Source organism: Littorina saxatilis, linkage group LG10 (assembly GCF_037325665.1).
Source record: "Littorina saxatilis isolate snail1 linkage group LG10, US_GU_Lsax_2.0, whole genome shotgun sequence".
NCBI lineage: Eukaryota > Metazoa > Mollusca > Gastropoda > Littorinimorpha > Littorinidae > Littorina > Littorina saxatilis.
Genome location: NC_090254.1, coordinates 44563056 through 44578801, shown reverse-complemented (window position 1 = coordinate 44578801; position 15746 = coordinate 44563056). Strand labels below are relative to the sequence as shown.

General features: G+C 41.3%; 1 protein-coding gene across 1 annotated transcript in view; it reads right to left on the bottom strand.

Moving 5' to 3' along the window:
• Nucleotides 1–3218: 3218 nt before the first annotated feature.
• LOC138978913 (alkaline phosphatase-like) overlaps nt 3219–15746 on the bottom strand; it is a gene marked incomplete in the record, with an annotated part of 86228 nt that continues 73700 nt past the window's right edge. Inside the window, 7 exon segments of the mRNA XM_070351730.1 lie at nt 3219–4885; nt 5502–5642; nt 6075–6272; nt 7180–7320; nt 7676–7778; nt 8606–8716; nt 9668–9831. Of these exon segments, the coding sequence (XP_070207831.1) occupies nt 4593–4885; nt 5502–5642; nt 6075–6272; nt 7180–7320; nt 7676–7778; nt 8606–8716; nt 9668–9831 (1151 nt within the window).

Sequence of the window (15746 nt, the reverse complement as noted above, 5' to 3'; positions counted from 1 at the left end):
GATCTTGTGTGACTTTGTTTAGTCTTATGATCTTGTGTGACTTTGTTTAGTCTTATGATCTTGTGTGACTTTGTTTAGTCTTTTGAATGTGTGTGTCTTTGTTTAGTCTTATGATCTTGTGTGACTTTGTTTAGTCTTTTGAATGTGTGTGACTTTGTTTAGTCTTATGATCTTGTGTGACTTTGTTTAGTCTTATGATCTTGTGTGACTTTGTTTAGTCTTTTGAATGTGTGTGACTTTGTTTAGTCTTATGATCTTGTGTGACTTTGTTTAGTCTTATGATCTTGTGTGTCTTTGTTTAGTCTTATGATCTTGTGTGACTTTGTTTAGTTTTATGATCTTGTGTGTCTTTGTTTAGTCTTATGATCTTGTGTGACTTTGTTTAGTCTTTTGAATGTGTGTGACTTTGTTTAGTCTTATGATCTTGTGTGACTTTGTTTAGTCTTTTGAATGTGTGTGACTTTGTTTAGTCTTATGATCTTGTGTGACTTTGTTTAGTCTTATGATCTTGTGTGACTTTGTTTAGTCTTTTGAATGTGTGTGACTTTGTTTAGTCTTATGATCTTGTGTGACTTTGTTTAGTCTTATGATCTTGTGTGACTTTGTTTAGTCTTATGATCTTGTGTGACTTTGTTTAGTCTTATGATCTTGTGTGACTTTGTTTAGTTTTATGATCTTGTGTGACTTTGTTTAGTCTTTTGAATGTGTGTGACTTTGTTTAGTCTTATGATCTTGTGTGACTTTGTTTAGTCTTATGATCTTGTGTGACTTTGTTTAGTCTTTTGAATGTGTGTGACTTTGTTTAGTCTTATGATCTTGTGTGACTTTGTTTAGTCTTATGATCTTGTGTGACTTTGTTTAGTTTTATGATCTTGTGTGACTTTGTTTAGTCTTTTGAATGTGTGTGACTTTGTTTAGTCTTATGATCTTGTGTGACTTTGTTTAGTCTTATGATCTTGTGTGACTTTGTTTAGTCTTATGATCTTGTGTGACTTTGTTTAGTCTTATGATCTTGTGTGACTTTGTTTAGTCTTATGATCTTGTGTGACTTTGTTTAGTCTTATGATCTTGTGTGACTTTGTTTAGTCTTATGATCTTGTGTGTCTTTGTTTAGTCTGATGATCTTGTGTGTCTTTGTTTAGTCTTATGATCTTGTGTGACTTTGTTTAGTCTTATGATCTTGTGTGACTTTGTTTAGTCTTATGATCTTGTGTGACTTTGTTTAGTCTTATGATCTTGTGTGAATTTGTTTAGTCTTATGATCTTGTGTGACTTTGTTTAGTCTTATGATCTTGTGTGACTTTGTTTAGTCTTATGATCTTGTGTGACTTTGTTTAGTCTTATGATCTTGTGTGAATTTGTTTAGTCTTATGATCTTGTGTGACTTTGTTTAGTCTTATGATCTTGTGTGACTTTGTTTAGTCTTATGATCTTGTGTGACTTTGTTTAGTCTTATGATCTTGTGTGACTTTGTTTAGTCTTATGATCTTGTGTGACTTTGTTTAGTCTTATGATCTTGTGTGAATTTGTTTAGTCTTATGATCTTGTGTGACTTTGTTTAGTCTTATGATCTTGTGTGACTTTGTTTAGTCTTATGATCTTGTGTGACTTTGTTTAGTCTTATGATCTTGTGTGACTTTGTTTAGTCTTATGATCTTGTGTGACTTTGTTTAGTCTTATGATCTTGTGTGACTTTGTTTAGTCTTATGATCTTGTGTGTCTTTGTTTAGTCTTATGATCTTGTGTGACTTTGTTTAGTCTTATGATCTTGTGTGACTTTGTTTAGTCTTATGATCTTGTGTGTCTTTGTTTAGTCTTATGATCTTGTGTGACTTTGTTTAGTCTTATGATCTTGTGTGACTTTGTTTAGTCTTATGATCTTGTGTGACTTTGTTTAGTCTTACGATCTTGTGTGACTTTGTTTAGTCTTATGATCTTGTGTGACTTTGTTTAGTCTTATGATCTTGTGTGACTTTGTTTAGTCTTATGATCTTGTGTGACTTTGTTTAGTCTTATGATCTTGTGTGACTTTGTTTAGTCTTGTGTGTCTTTGTTTAGTCTTATGATCTTGTGTGTCTCCATTTAGTCTTATGATCTTGTGTGACTTTGTTTAGTCTTATGATCTTGTGTGACTTTGTTTAGTCTTATGATCTTGTGTGACTTTGTTTAGTCTTATGATCTTGTGTGACTTTGTTTAGTCTTATGATCTTGTGTGTCTTTGTTTAGTCTTATGATCTTGTGTGACTTTGTTTAGTCTTATGATCTTGTGTGACTTTGTTTAGTCTTATGATCTTGTGTGACTTTGTTTAGTCTTATGATCTTGTGTGACTTTGTTTAGTCTTATGATCTTGTGTGACTTTGTTTAGTCTTATGATCTTGTGTGACTTTGTTTAGTCTTATGATCTTGTGTGTCTCCATTTTGAAATTGACAGTCTTTGTTTAGTCTTTTGATTTCGTGTTTCTTCCCTTTGAAATAGGCAGTCTTCATTTATGGGCGGGGATGTAGCTCAGTTGGTAGCGCGCTGGATTTGTATTCAGTTGGCCGCTGTCAGCGTGAGTTCGATCCCAGGTTCGGCGGAAATGTATTTCACTGAGTCAACTTTGTGTGCAGACTCTCTTCGGTGTCCGAACCTCCCCCCGTGTACACTACATTGAGTGTGCACGTTAAAGATCCCACGATTGACAAAAGGGTCTTTCCTGGCAAAATTGCTTAGGCACAGTTAATAATTGTCTACCTATACCCGTGTGACTTGGAATAATAGGCCGTGAAAGGTAAATATGCGCCGAAATGGCTGCAATCTACTGGCCGTATAAAATTTCATCTCACACGGCATCACTGCAGAGCGCCTAGAACTGTACCCACGGAATATGCGCGATATAAGACTCATTGATTGATTGATTGATTGATTTAGTCTTTTGATCTGGTTTGCATTTCCTTTGAAATTGGCAGTCGTCATTACTAAATTGCAAGTTGTCTTTCAAGTCTTTTAATCCTATTAATTTTGTCTCGTTTTGACATTCACATTGTTGGTTAGTCTTTTTGTGTTTATTGTTTAAATCTTATTTGCTTTTCCTTTCGAATTGACGGTCGTTGATTGGTCTTTTGCTTCCTTTTGCCTTTCCTTTTGAGTGGAAATAAAGATGCTTCTAGCGAGCAAAAGACTTTTGTAATCCTGTCATTCTCTTCTCATCTCACATTGTCGAGAGAAAATGTCGTATTGCCGGGACAAGATACACAACGCATCACCTTTATTGCTCTGGGACATGTTGCAGTCAGGCATCACACACACACACACACACACATACACATACACACATACACACACACACACTCACGCTCGCACGCACGCCCACACACATACGCACACACACACACACGCACGCACACACAAGCACGCACGCACAAAAGCACGCACGCACACACACAAGTACGGATGCACGCACGAGCTCGCACGCACGCACGCACACACACACACACTCACACACACACACACACACACGCACATACGAGGGCATTATTATTTAGAATCCAGGCTCCTGGCATTATGGCGTTAAACACAGCTAGTTAGATTGTTGGTATGTCTTTCCGTTTCTAAGATTCTGAATAATTACGGAACAGCCTACATACACACACACACACACACACACACACACACACACACACACACACACACACACACACAAACACACACACAAACACACACGCACACACCCGTTAAACTGTTCTTGCTTCATCGTATCAATCAACGGAATCAAAATCCCGATTGTCACATACAAATATTGTTCCACGACTACAATTTTTTTTTATGAATCAACAGAATCAGAAACGTCTATATCACACACAGACATATTTCCCTCGCTACCCTTTCTGGCCACACTGTGCATTAATCAACAAATCAACACATTCCCTGGCACGGATGGCCTAGTGGTAAGGCGTCCGCCCCGTGATCGGGAGGTCGTGGGTTCGAACCCCGGCCGGGTCATACCTAAGACTTTAAAATTGGCAATCTAGTGGCTGCTCCGCCTGGCGTCTGGCATTATGGGGTTAGTGCTAGGACTGGTTGGTCCGGTGTCAGAATAATGTGACTGGGTGAGACATGAAGCCTGTGCTGCGACTTCTGTCTTGCGTGTGGCGCACGTTATATGTCAAAGCAGCACCGCCCTGGTATGGCCCTTCGTGGTCGGCTGGGCGTTAAGCAAACAAACAAAAAAACACATTCCCTTGCTATCCGTTTTTCTCTACATCACATTAATCAACCAAATCAAAATCCCGAATATCACACACAAACGCCACCCCTCTGTCAATCCTTTTCTCTTATATCAATCAACAGAATCAGACTCGCCAATATCACACACAGACATGTGGCTACCCTTTCTTGCCACATGGCATGAATCAACCATTGCTATCCGTTTTTCGCTACATCACAATAATCAACAAAATCAAAATCCTGAATGTCTCACACACATAATATTCCCCGGCTAAAATGTTTTAATTGTGTCGTTGTTTTGTTGTCGTTACATCACATTAATCAACGAAGTTAACAACCCCAAAATAACATACAAACATCTTCCCTCTCGTTATCTGTTTTTCGCTACATCATATTAATCAACAAAATCAAAATCCCGAATATCAAACACAAACGCCATCCCTCGGTTAACCCCTTCGCGCCAGAAGTTTCGGCTACCAGCGAAGCTGCGCAGTCTTGGTCACTGGAGTACGCACCTACGCAGGACGCGTAAGCCATGACGTGCGCAATGTAATGCTGCTCGTGCACGCCGTGAAACAAGTGTGCCATGGGACCCCGCGCGTAGATTGCTACGTCTTCACCACCGTGAGTCTCGGAGTCCCTTGGGACGATGGACTGTTGTTTGTAATCTGTATCAGCTGAAAAGAGCGAGAAGAAAAATGTTATCCTGCATACGTAAGAGAACGAACGAACGAACAAACGAACGAACGAACGAACGAACGAACCAACGAACCAACGAACCAACGAACCAACGAACCAACGAACCAACGAACGAACGAACGATCTCTTCACATGTGTGTATAATTCTTATGTAAATGAGGTCGGGTCAAACTACAGTCTGCTCATGATGACTAAGTCACGATCTCTTCACATGTGTATTTTTGTAAATGAGGTCGGGTCAAACTACAGTCTCTGCATGGTGACACGTGTATACATATAATATTTATGTAAATTAGGTCGGGTCAAACTACAGTCTGTTCATGATGACTAAGTCACGATCTTTTCACACGTGTATACATATAATGTTTATGTAAATGAGGTCGGGTCAAACTATACATGTTCATGGTGACTAAGTCGCCTTGAAAAACTGTACTTTCAGCTTTGATCGCTGAGTGTCAGGCCGAAAGATTGACTAAACGTATTGATTTCGCTTCACGTGACTGGGTATATTTTTTTCGTCTCGGATGAGTACATTTTCCTTCTTTTTCTATTGTGAAAACTTAAAAGAATCTGATGTCTTATGCTTGTACTCACAGGTGTTGACGAAGGTGAGGTTCTGTCGGCCAACCATACTGTTGTTGAGGCCGTTCCCGCCAGGACCGTTTCCGTAGACGAGCGTTGTGTATGGCTTGCCATCTGAGGCAAGTGTCACCCCAGCGCTGTCCGCCACCACGCCTGAATATCGTGCAAGGGTGGAGGATGTATTACATGTGATAAGGTAAAAGTATGAAAATGTTAGCTTTTCGTAAAAGGGACCAGTCTTTCTTTTTCTGTTTGTTTTACAGTAAAATGTCAATTGTTATGGTATGCAATTTGCTGACACTTATTATTTTTCTGCGACAATTTCTACTTTTATTGTATATAATTTATCTGCTGACAAGACTAATGTTCCTCTCTCTCTGTCTGTCTCTCTCTCTCTCTGTCTCTGTCTCTGTCTCTGTCTCCCTCTCTCTCTCTCTCTCTCTCTCTCTCTCTCTCTCTCTCTCTCTCTCTCTCTCTCTCTCTCTCTCTCACCCCCCCCCCCCTTCTCTCCTTCTCCTCCTCCTTATCCTCCGCCTTTTTCATTTCACTCTTCCCCATCCCCAGCCCTCCCCCATTCACACTCACCAAGAATGTCATTTCCGCGACCAGGGTAGCCAGCAAAAGCGAAGGCGTGTGAGTGGTCAGCAGTGGTCACTATCAGAGTCTCTCTCTCGTCCAGTAGCGAAGGTTCAGTGGCCACAGCCACTGCCTCGGCGAAGGCCACTGTATCGTGCAGCGCCCTGCCCGCATTGTTGACGTGATGCGCATGGTCTATGCGGCCACCTGTGTAGAAAGGACAGCGAAGAGTCAGAATCCCGTTTCTTGAGGGCAAGAACTGCTTGCGGCTAGCCACTCGTTTAGCAAGACAGCGAGGGTGAGCGTGAAACGAATATGTCACGTGCTAGGCAAGAATTAAACACAATTGGTTGATTCCGAAAGTGTCTTCTGCGATTGTCAATCTGTCTGTCAGTCTGTCATTCCGTCTGTCTGTCTGTCTGCCTGTTTGTCTGTCTGTCTGTCTGCCTGGCTGCCTGTCCGTCTGTCTGTCTGTCTGTCTGTCTGTCAGGGGCGGATCCGGGGGGGGGGGGGGGGGAGGGGGTTCCGGGGTTTCCGGAACCCGCCCCCCCCCCTACCTAAAAAAAATAGAAAAAAATTAAAATAAAGAAAGACTCAGGGCTCAGATTGCACCAGAAAGCTCTATTTTCCTTGATTTGTATCAACATTTTCCGGGGGAGGGGGATAGCCCCCAGAACCCCCTAGGTGCCGGCCTTTGTCTTCTAAGGGGCGGTTAGAGAAAGTACTTGGGTCATTTGTTGGCTCAGGTTACACCAGATCGGTCAATTGTCTTTGTTTTGATCCAAATTTGATCTTAAATTTACTTTTTTGAAGGTGTATTAGGGGAAGTTTCTTGGTTCAGATTGCAGCAGTTTGCGTCATTTTCCTTGTTTTTATCATAATATTTCCGGGGAGGGGGGCATGCCTCCGGTCCCCCTAGGAGGTTCGAACGCTTCGCACCCTAAAAAACAATTAGACCCCCCCTCCCCCCCCCTAAAAGGGATGTGATCTGCACCTGTCAACGGCAGCATAATTATGTCAGGAGAACCAGAGTTCCTGTCTGAGTGAACGACAACGAAGAAATACAAGAAGAACAGGTGATCTCAAGAGTTGACGATGCCAGAAAGTACCAAACCTTCGACAAGGAGGAAGAATCCTTTGTTGTTTTTCTTGAGGATCTGAATAGCCTTCCGGGTCATCTCGGCCAGACTGGGTTCTCCCCCTTTGTCCTTCTTCCTGTCCGCTTCGTACTGCATGTGACTCGGGTTGAACAACGCTGGTCAACACAAAAATAAATGAATTATTATTAATAAATACATGTATTTTAATAAAGTAATCAATGAATCAATAGATCAACCAATAAATCAATCCATAAATTAATAAAGAAAAAAAGAAAAAATAGATAAATTAAGAAATAAATCAAGAAGATATCAAATAAATAATCAACAAAATAAATCAAATTTGTTTGTTTGTATGTCTGCCTGCCTGTCTGTCTATCTGTCTTAAAGACTCCGTCTGTCCGTCTATCTGCTTGTTTGATTGTGTTTTTATTTGTGTGTTTGTTTTTCTGGTTTTCTTTTTCCCCAAACCTGAATCCCGTTAGAGAATAATGACATTACGATCTCACTCACCCAGCAAATAGTCAGTCTTTTCCGGGTCAAGGTTGTCAAATTCAGTTTTGTTCCACATGTATTGAAACCGTCTGTTCTCGCTGGCTTGCTTGTTCTTCCATTCCTTTCAACAAGACACACACACAAACAGACGGTAAATCAAAACTTGACTAAACGTAAAAAGGGCCACACACAATGTGATTACACTGATCTCAATGCGTTTCAACGAGAAAATCCAATGTCGGTGTGCGCTTCGCGAACCAAGGGAGAAAACTAAGGATTTTAGAGCTGCGTAATAACTAATATAATTATGTCCCCCTGGACCAAAGTCACACAGCTCCAAGCAACGGACACTGCGTGGATTAATCAATGAATAAATCATTCAATAATAAATAACAAATGGACTACACGGCGGGTAAATGTTTCCTTTACAAATGAAACACACACACTCACATAAATTTAAAAAAACGAATAAACAGAAACAACGTTGAAACTTTCTGTAAAAGGAAAGTGCAGTATAAGGGAAGTGCAGGATAAGGGAAGAAACCCATAAATAGCGCAACAGGATCTGAAGAATTTGGTTACCTCCCCTAGATCATTGCCCAGCGGCCACTCCATTGAATCTTGGGCAAACTCACGATGAAGAAACAGAGAAACAAACAACCCGTGCAAGGCGAACAATAATTCTGATATAAAAATAACAGAGTGAAACATTTACAACAAATTAATCAGCTGCAAGTTGAAAAATAAGTCTGAGTTATAAAAATAACAGAAGTGAAAATGAAACTTTCACATCATTTCAGCATGTGTCAGTAAATGCAGGGTAAAAATAAATCTGAGTTGTGTAAATAACAGAATTCTAGAAGTAAAGATGAAACTTTCACATCATTTCAGCATGTGTAAATAAAAAAGAATTTTGAGGTGTATAAATAATAGAAGTGATCGACTTACCTGTACAAGGTTGAGATTGTCCGTGCGACCCTCTGTCAGGTAGCCTGTGTCGGTTTCAGGGTCAGAATGGTTGACAGGAAACATTTCCTGACGCCCCCCTCCCATCACCACCTGCAGAGAGATTATACTGATCAATGATTGTTTTTTTATTCTTCGTAAAGTTTTTTGTGAGTGGGGGTTGTGTGTGTGTGTGTGGGGGGCGGGGATATAGCTCAGTTGGTAGCGCGCTGGATTTGTATTCAGTTGGCCGCTGTCAGCGTGAGTTCGATCCCAGGTTCGGCGGAAATTTATTTCACAGAGTCAACTTTGTGTGCAGACTCTCTTCGGTGTCCGAACCCTCCCCCCGTGTACACTACATTGGGTGTGCACGTTAAAGATCCCACGATTGACAAAAGGGTCTTTCCTGGCAAAATTGCTTAGGCACAGTTAATAATTGTCTACCTATACCCGTGTGGCTTGGAATAATAGGCCGTGAAAGGTAAATATGCGCCGATATGGCTGCAATCTACTGGCCTTATATAAAATTCCATCTCACACGGCATCATTGCAGAGCGCCTAGAACTGTACCCACAGAATATGCGCGATATAAGCCTCATATTGATTGATTGATTGTGTGTGTGTGTGTGTGTGTGTGTTTGACTGAGTGTGTGTGTGTGTGTGTGTGTGTGTGTGTGTGTGCTTGAGTGTGTGTATGTGAGTATGTGTGTGTGTGTGTGTGTGTGTGCGTGCGTGTGTGTTTGTGGGATAGTGTTTGTGTGTGTGCGCGTATGCGTAAGTATTGTTGTGTGTGTGCTTGGGGGGGTGCGTCCGTGCGTGCGTGCTTGTGTGCGCACGTGCGTGCGTGCAAGTGATTATGTGTGTGTGTGTGTGTGTGTGTGTGTATCTCCAGTTTATCACACACACACACACACACACACACACACACACACACACACACACACACACACACACACACACTCACAGACACACACACACACACACACTCGCCACCTCTCACTCGTCCCTCTCTCTCTTTCTCTATTTCACACATACTCACAACCTCTCAAAATCCAACAGGCTTACATTGATATTGCTGTTGTTCCAAACTAACTGCTGAGCAATGTCCATGCAGCCAGACTGGTCATCAGGCACGCTGTGCTCCCAGTTTCGCTCAGGTGTGTGTGCACAGGTCGAAGCAGGTGTGGCGTGCGTGACCCGTGTTGTGGTCACTATACCTGTAGATTTACCTGGAGTACACAAAAAACCAGAAAGGTAGAGTACAGTACGTTGTCACAAAGATGTGAGTAGGATATTTCGAGATATGTTGAGGTGTGAAACACGTCGTGATTTTAACCTCCCTAAAGATTGAATTGTGATGCGTAGGACAGGACAGTAGTACGGTTGCTAGAAGCGCTGACCAACAAGTGTTCAGATATTTTTCTAATTGTCGTTTCTATATAGTAAAATATGTGCTGAAAACAGTCAGCTATCGCACCATCAAGAAATCGGTTCCCTAGTACCCCTTTAAGGCTCTGGAACCACCCCGGGTGGCAATATCGGGTCGCAACAAAGAGTGTTCCCCATAGCCGGAAAGAGCCTCAACCGTGAAAGATAGAAAGAAAGGTATTGAACAAAAAAGACGCACAACACCAATGTGAACCATTTGTGTTATCATACTTATATTAAAATATTGATGACCATGGAATAAATGGGTTATTTTTAGATTTCTGACAAAAAATCGCGAAAAACATGACAAATTGTCTTTTTTATAGCCTAAACTATGAAAGATTTAAAGACAAGTATTGAACACAAAAGATAGCAATGGATAATGGCAACAACATTTGCTCTCATTGTTGTACAAAATTGTTGATTGTTTTTTAATACTTTTCCGTTTTTGTGGATTTCACAAAGCATACCAATTAAACGGCAGTCCAGGTAACTCGTCCGAATTTTTGCGGCTAAGAGCCTCAACATTTGAAGATAGAAAGACTATCATTGAACAAAAACTATGGTAAACACTAATGTTAATAACTTTTGATCTCACACTGATATTGAAATATGATGACCATGGAATTAATGGGCTATTTTCAGATTTGTGGGTACAAAATCGCCCAAAACATGACAAATTGTCTTTTTTCTAGCCTAAACTATGAAAGATTTAAAGACAAGTATTGAATATAAAAGATTGAACCGGATAATAGCAACAACATTTGCACTCATTGTTGTACAAAATTGTTGATTGTTCTTGAATATTTTCCGTTTTTGTGGATTTCACAAAGCGTACCGATTAATCGGCAACCCGTGTCAATCATCCGAATTATTTCATGCTGCGCCAAAACGATTGAAAATGGATGGAATATTAGTGTTTGAAGACAAAAGGCGCACATTGATATGTTAAGCATATCTTGTTACACCGTATACACATCAAAATCGTGATAGCTCTTGGTTTGAATGTTACAATGTTTGATTTTGTGCAAGTTACACACATTGATACTGACAAAATGTAATGATATTCCAGGACAATATATCCAGCGCGCTCTTTGGGTCCCCAAAACACTGTACATGGTGAGTCCCATTGTGGTGCCAGAGTAGAAAATAATTATATTCACTTTAGCGATAGTCCGCAGTAGACGACATCAAATGACACAGACTGTAATGATAACTCAAAACTCGTCATCGCTTTCAGCAAACGCGTCAAAGTCAACCTCCTCATCTTCTTCCTCGTCTTCCTCGTCATCCTCTTCTTCACAACCACCATCTGCCAGAAGATCGATCAGCGACACAGGTAGGATGGGCTTGAGGCACCACACGGGTTCCAGGACTCCGTCTGCATTTTTCGTCCATCCCTGCCCCTGGTTGTAGGGTTTGGGTCTCTCCAGAATGCCTTCATGAGCACGCTTGTACAGGGCAACGCGGTGGTTTACTCGCTGAATGTGCGGCATCAGAGCAGATTGGCAGGGAGGCATGCGGGCTAGATCGACCTTACACTTGGACGTGAGTTTCTCGTTGTCTCCCACCATCTTGCGGAGTAACTTTCCACGAACGACTGGTGCAGTCCTCTCCGCTGTACACATAGAACCCAAGAAGAGTGGCACAGTAGTCATGCCCCAGGGACTCTGCAAGCTCAGAGAGGTTGATCAGTTGCCGATGTTTTCCTGATCCCGTATACTGTCAACTTGATGGCTTCAGCGTGGTAGAGAAGAATGACAAAGATGTCCGTGTCCGGGGTTCTGACCACAGCGTTCTTGTATCCCAGCGCTGCGGCATGATGGAGGTACAGCACCACCCTGGTGTCAGTCTCTTCCTGGTTGCTGTAGATATTGGGAACCTCATGCACCTCTACCTGAAAACACAATGGCCATTAGAACATCTAGATTGGAGTCTAAACTGGAAAATATATGAAGACTCCAATCTAAATGTTCTAATGGCCATTGTGTTTTCAGGTAGAGGTGCAGGAGGTTCCCAATATCTACCACGCTGAAGCCATCAAGTTGACTGTATACCTGGATACGGGATCAGGAAAACATCGGCAACTGATCAACCTCTCTGAGCTTGCAGAGTCCCTGGGGCATGACTACTGTGCCACTCTTCTTGGGTTCTATGTGTACAGCGGAGAGGACTGCACCAGTGCATTCAAAGGAAAGGGGGAGGTGGGGCCCCTTAAGAAACTGGAGAAGAACCCCAAGTTTCACACGGCATTCAGGCAGCTTGGTGACGACTGGGATGTCAAACTTCGGGTGGTGAAGCAGTTGGAAGAGTTTACGTGCCTGATGTACAATTACAGTCGTGAGAAATCAGTTGATGTCGTTCGTGGAAAGCTACTCCGCAAGATGGTGGGAGACAACGAGAAACTCACGTCCAAGTGTAAGGTCGATCTAGCCCGCATGCCTCCCTGCCAATCTGCTCTGATGCCGCACATTCAGCGAGTAAACCATCGCGTTGCCCTGTACAAGCGTGCTCATGAAGGCATTCTGGAGAGGCCCAAACCCTACGACCAGGGGCAGGGATGGACGAAAAATGCAGACGGAGTCCTGGAACCCGTGTGGTGCCTCAAGCCCATCCTACCTGTGTCGCTGATCGATCTTCTGGCAGATGGTGGTTGTGAAGAAGAGGATGACGAGGAAGACGAGGAAGAAGATGAGGAGGTTGACTTTGACGCGTTTGCTGAAAGCGATGACGAGTTTTGAGTTATCATTACAGTCTGTGTCATTTGATGTCGTCTACTGCGGACTATCGCTAAAGTAGTGAATATAATTATTTTCTACTTTGGCACCACAATGGGACTCACCATGTACAGTGTTTTGGGGACCCAAAGAGCGCGCTGGATATATTGTCCTGGAATATCATTACATTTTGTCAGTATCAATGTGTGTAACTTGCACAAAATCAAACATTGTAACATTCAAACCAAGAGCTATCACGATTTTGATGTGTATACGGTGTAACAAGATATGCTTAACATGACAATGTGCGCCTTTTGTCTTCAAACACTAATATTCCATCCATTTTCAATCGTTTTGGCGCAGCATGAAATAATTCGGATGATTGACACGGGTTGCCGATCGGTACGCTTTGTGAAATCCACAAAAACGGAAAATATTCAAGAACAATCAACAATTTTGTACAACAATGAGTGCAAATGTTGTTGCTATTATCCGGTTCAATCTTTTATATTCAATACTTGTCTTTAAATCTTTCATAGTTTAGGCTAGAAAAAAGACAATTTGTCATGTTTTGGGCGATTTTGTACCCACAAATCTGAAAATAGCCCATTAATTCCATGGTCATCAATATTTCAATATCAGTGTGAGATCAAAAGTTATTAACATTAGTGTTTACCATAGTTTTTGTTCAATGATAGTCTTTCTATCTTCAAATGTTGAGGCTCTTAGCCGCAAAAATTCGGACGAGTTACCTGGACTGCCGTTTAATTGGTATGCTTTGTGAAATCCACAAAAACGGAAAAGTATTAAAAAACAATCAACAATTTTGTACAACAATGAGAGCAAATATTGTTGCCATTATCCATTGCTATCTTTTGTGTTCAATACTTGTCTTTAAATCTTTCATAGTTTAGGCTATAAAAAAGACAATTTGTCATGTTTTTCGCGATTTTTTGTCAGAAATCTAAAAATAACCCATTTATTCCATGGTCATCAATATTTTAATATAAGTATGATAAAACAAATGGTTCACATTGGTGTTGTGCGTCTTTTTTGTTCAATACCTTTCTTTCTATCTTTCACGGTTGAGGCTCTTTCCGGCTATGGGGAACACTCTTTGTTGCGACCCGATATTGCCACCCGGGGTGGTTCCAGAGCCTTAAAGGGGTACTAGGGAACCGATTTCTTGATGGTGCGATAGCTGACCGTTTTCAGCACATATTTTACTATCTAGAAACGACAATTAGAAAAATATCTGAACACTTGTTGGTCAGCGCTTCTAGCCACTAAACTACAGTGGTCAGAAGCGATATCACGGGTTTCGTGCGTTGCACGAGGAAATAGCCCTGGGTTAAACAGAATAGTGTTTACGAGTTGGAAAGATATAGCTGGTTTTGAACAAAGATATTTACAGCGTCTTAGATTCTCAACCGAGGAGGTTGTTTAGCGCGTGTTTCGGGGAACAAGCATTCCTTCTTGAGACGGGTCTCTTAAGGTAAATGATTTATTATGTTGTATAATATTGAAGCTTGAATACATAGCTGGAATGTTAATGTTAGTGTATGTAAAGTGCACTAAATTCTAGTGTGAAGTTTTTAACAGGAGTCTCGTTGAGATTGTATTACGTTTTTGTCAGGTAATTTTTTGAACATAAATGTTGTTACGCATTTATGTTATGTTAAGATGGTGATGCTATGTATGGTAGTGTCATTAATGGATTAAGTGATCCATTAGATAAGTATAGCTTCGATATTGATTGTGGACGGAATGACATACATGGAATGATGTCAGAAGTACTTGTGTAATGTTTAGTTGTGAATGTAGAATGAACGAGAGAGATGATACACGACGGTTTAGAAAGAAGAGATGGCTTAAGAGAATGTTGTATTAAGACTTGGGTTAATTCTTTAGGAGTTTCCATGACGGTGTCCGAGGGTTGGACCTCACACTGGAGAGTTCGTGACGATGTCGGAACAGAGGCCGCATCAGCGAAGATGGATGGACGGTGGAGTCCCCATAACACTGGTCGTTGAGACGAACCGGTATTTTTCGCTAAGGGCGAAAGAGTGTTTCTCAGGAAGGAACGTGAGACATGGAAAACAGCATCTACATGGATTTCATTGGCACAAGAGTGTGTAAAGGACGGCATGCAGTGAGAATTACGAACTCGTGAGTGTCTGTCAACATCCTCTCGTGTAGTAACCTAATACTGAGATAGTATGGTTACGAAAGTTTATTATAACATGTAATCCCATGTATGCAGTGATTGTGTGAATTGAACGGTTGTAACTGGAAAGTTGTATTTCTGTTTATTTAATGTGGATATTGTATTGCTTTTGTAAGGATAAATTAATAAGTCTGTATCCTCCAAATTCTGTGTGTGGAGTGTATTGAATTAGAGTGAAAGGAGTTAGATAGGGCAGAACACGCACGAGTAAAAAATAACTAATTCCATATACCACTTCATGACATACGTGTGATGTACAGACATCAATGTTCATAGAACTTGCTGCAAAAAAACACCAAAAAGTCATAATGAACAATCTGCGTAAAGCACACAGACACAGACTCGGTGTTACACGACACTTGAGATTGACGAAGTTCTCAAATGTCGTATAGTTGTGTTCATTTATTCTACGTGGCCCGTCTTCACAGCAGCAGACAAAAACTCGTCAAATTGAGTTCGAGGATTTATTTAGCATTCCATACATACAACTGCACATCGTAGCAGAACTCAAAGTAGAAGCCCTTTAACATACAAATCGCGCTGGCCTATATAGTAAATACTCAATCTCAAGAATATTCCAGACCGAACATGATACAACTAAAATTAGATGAACTGCCCATGGACTAGAATAGTGACATTCTCTGTGACGTACATCAAAAGTGCCGACGCACTTAATCCGAGCAACGCCACAAACCCATGACTCAAAACAACGTAGTAAACAACTTGTTTTGACAGGACTAGAAAGTTCACCTGCATTCTCGTCCAAACATAA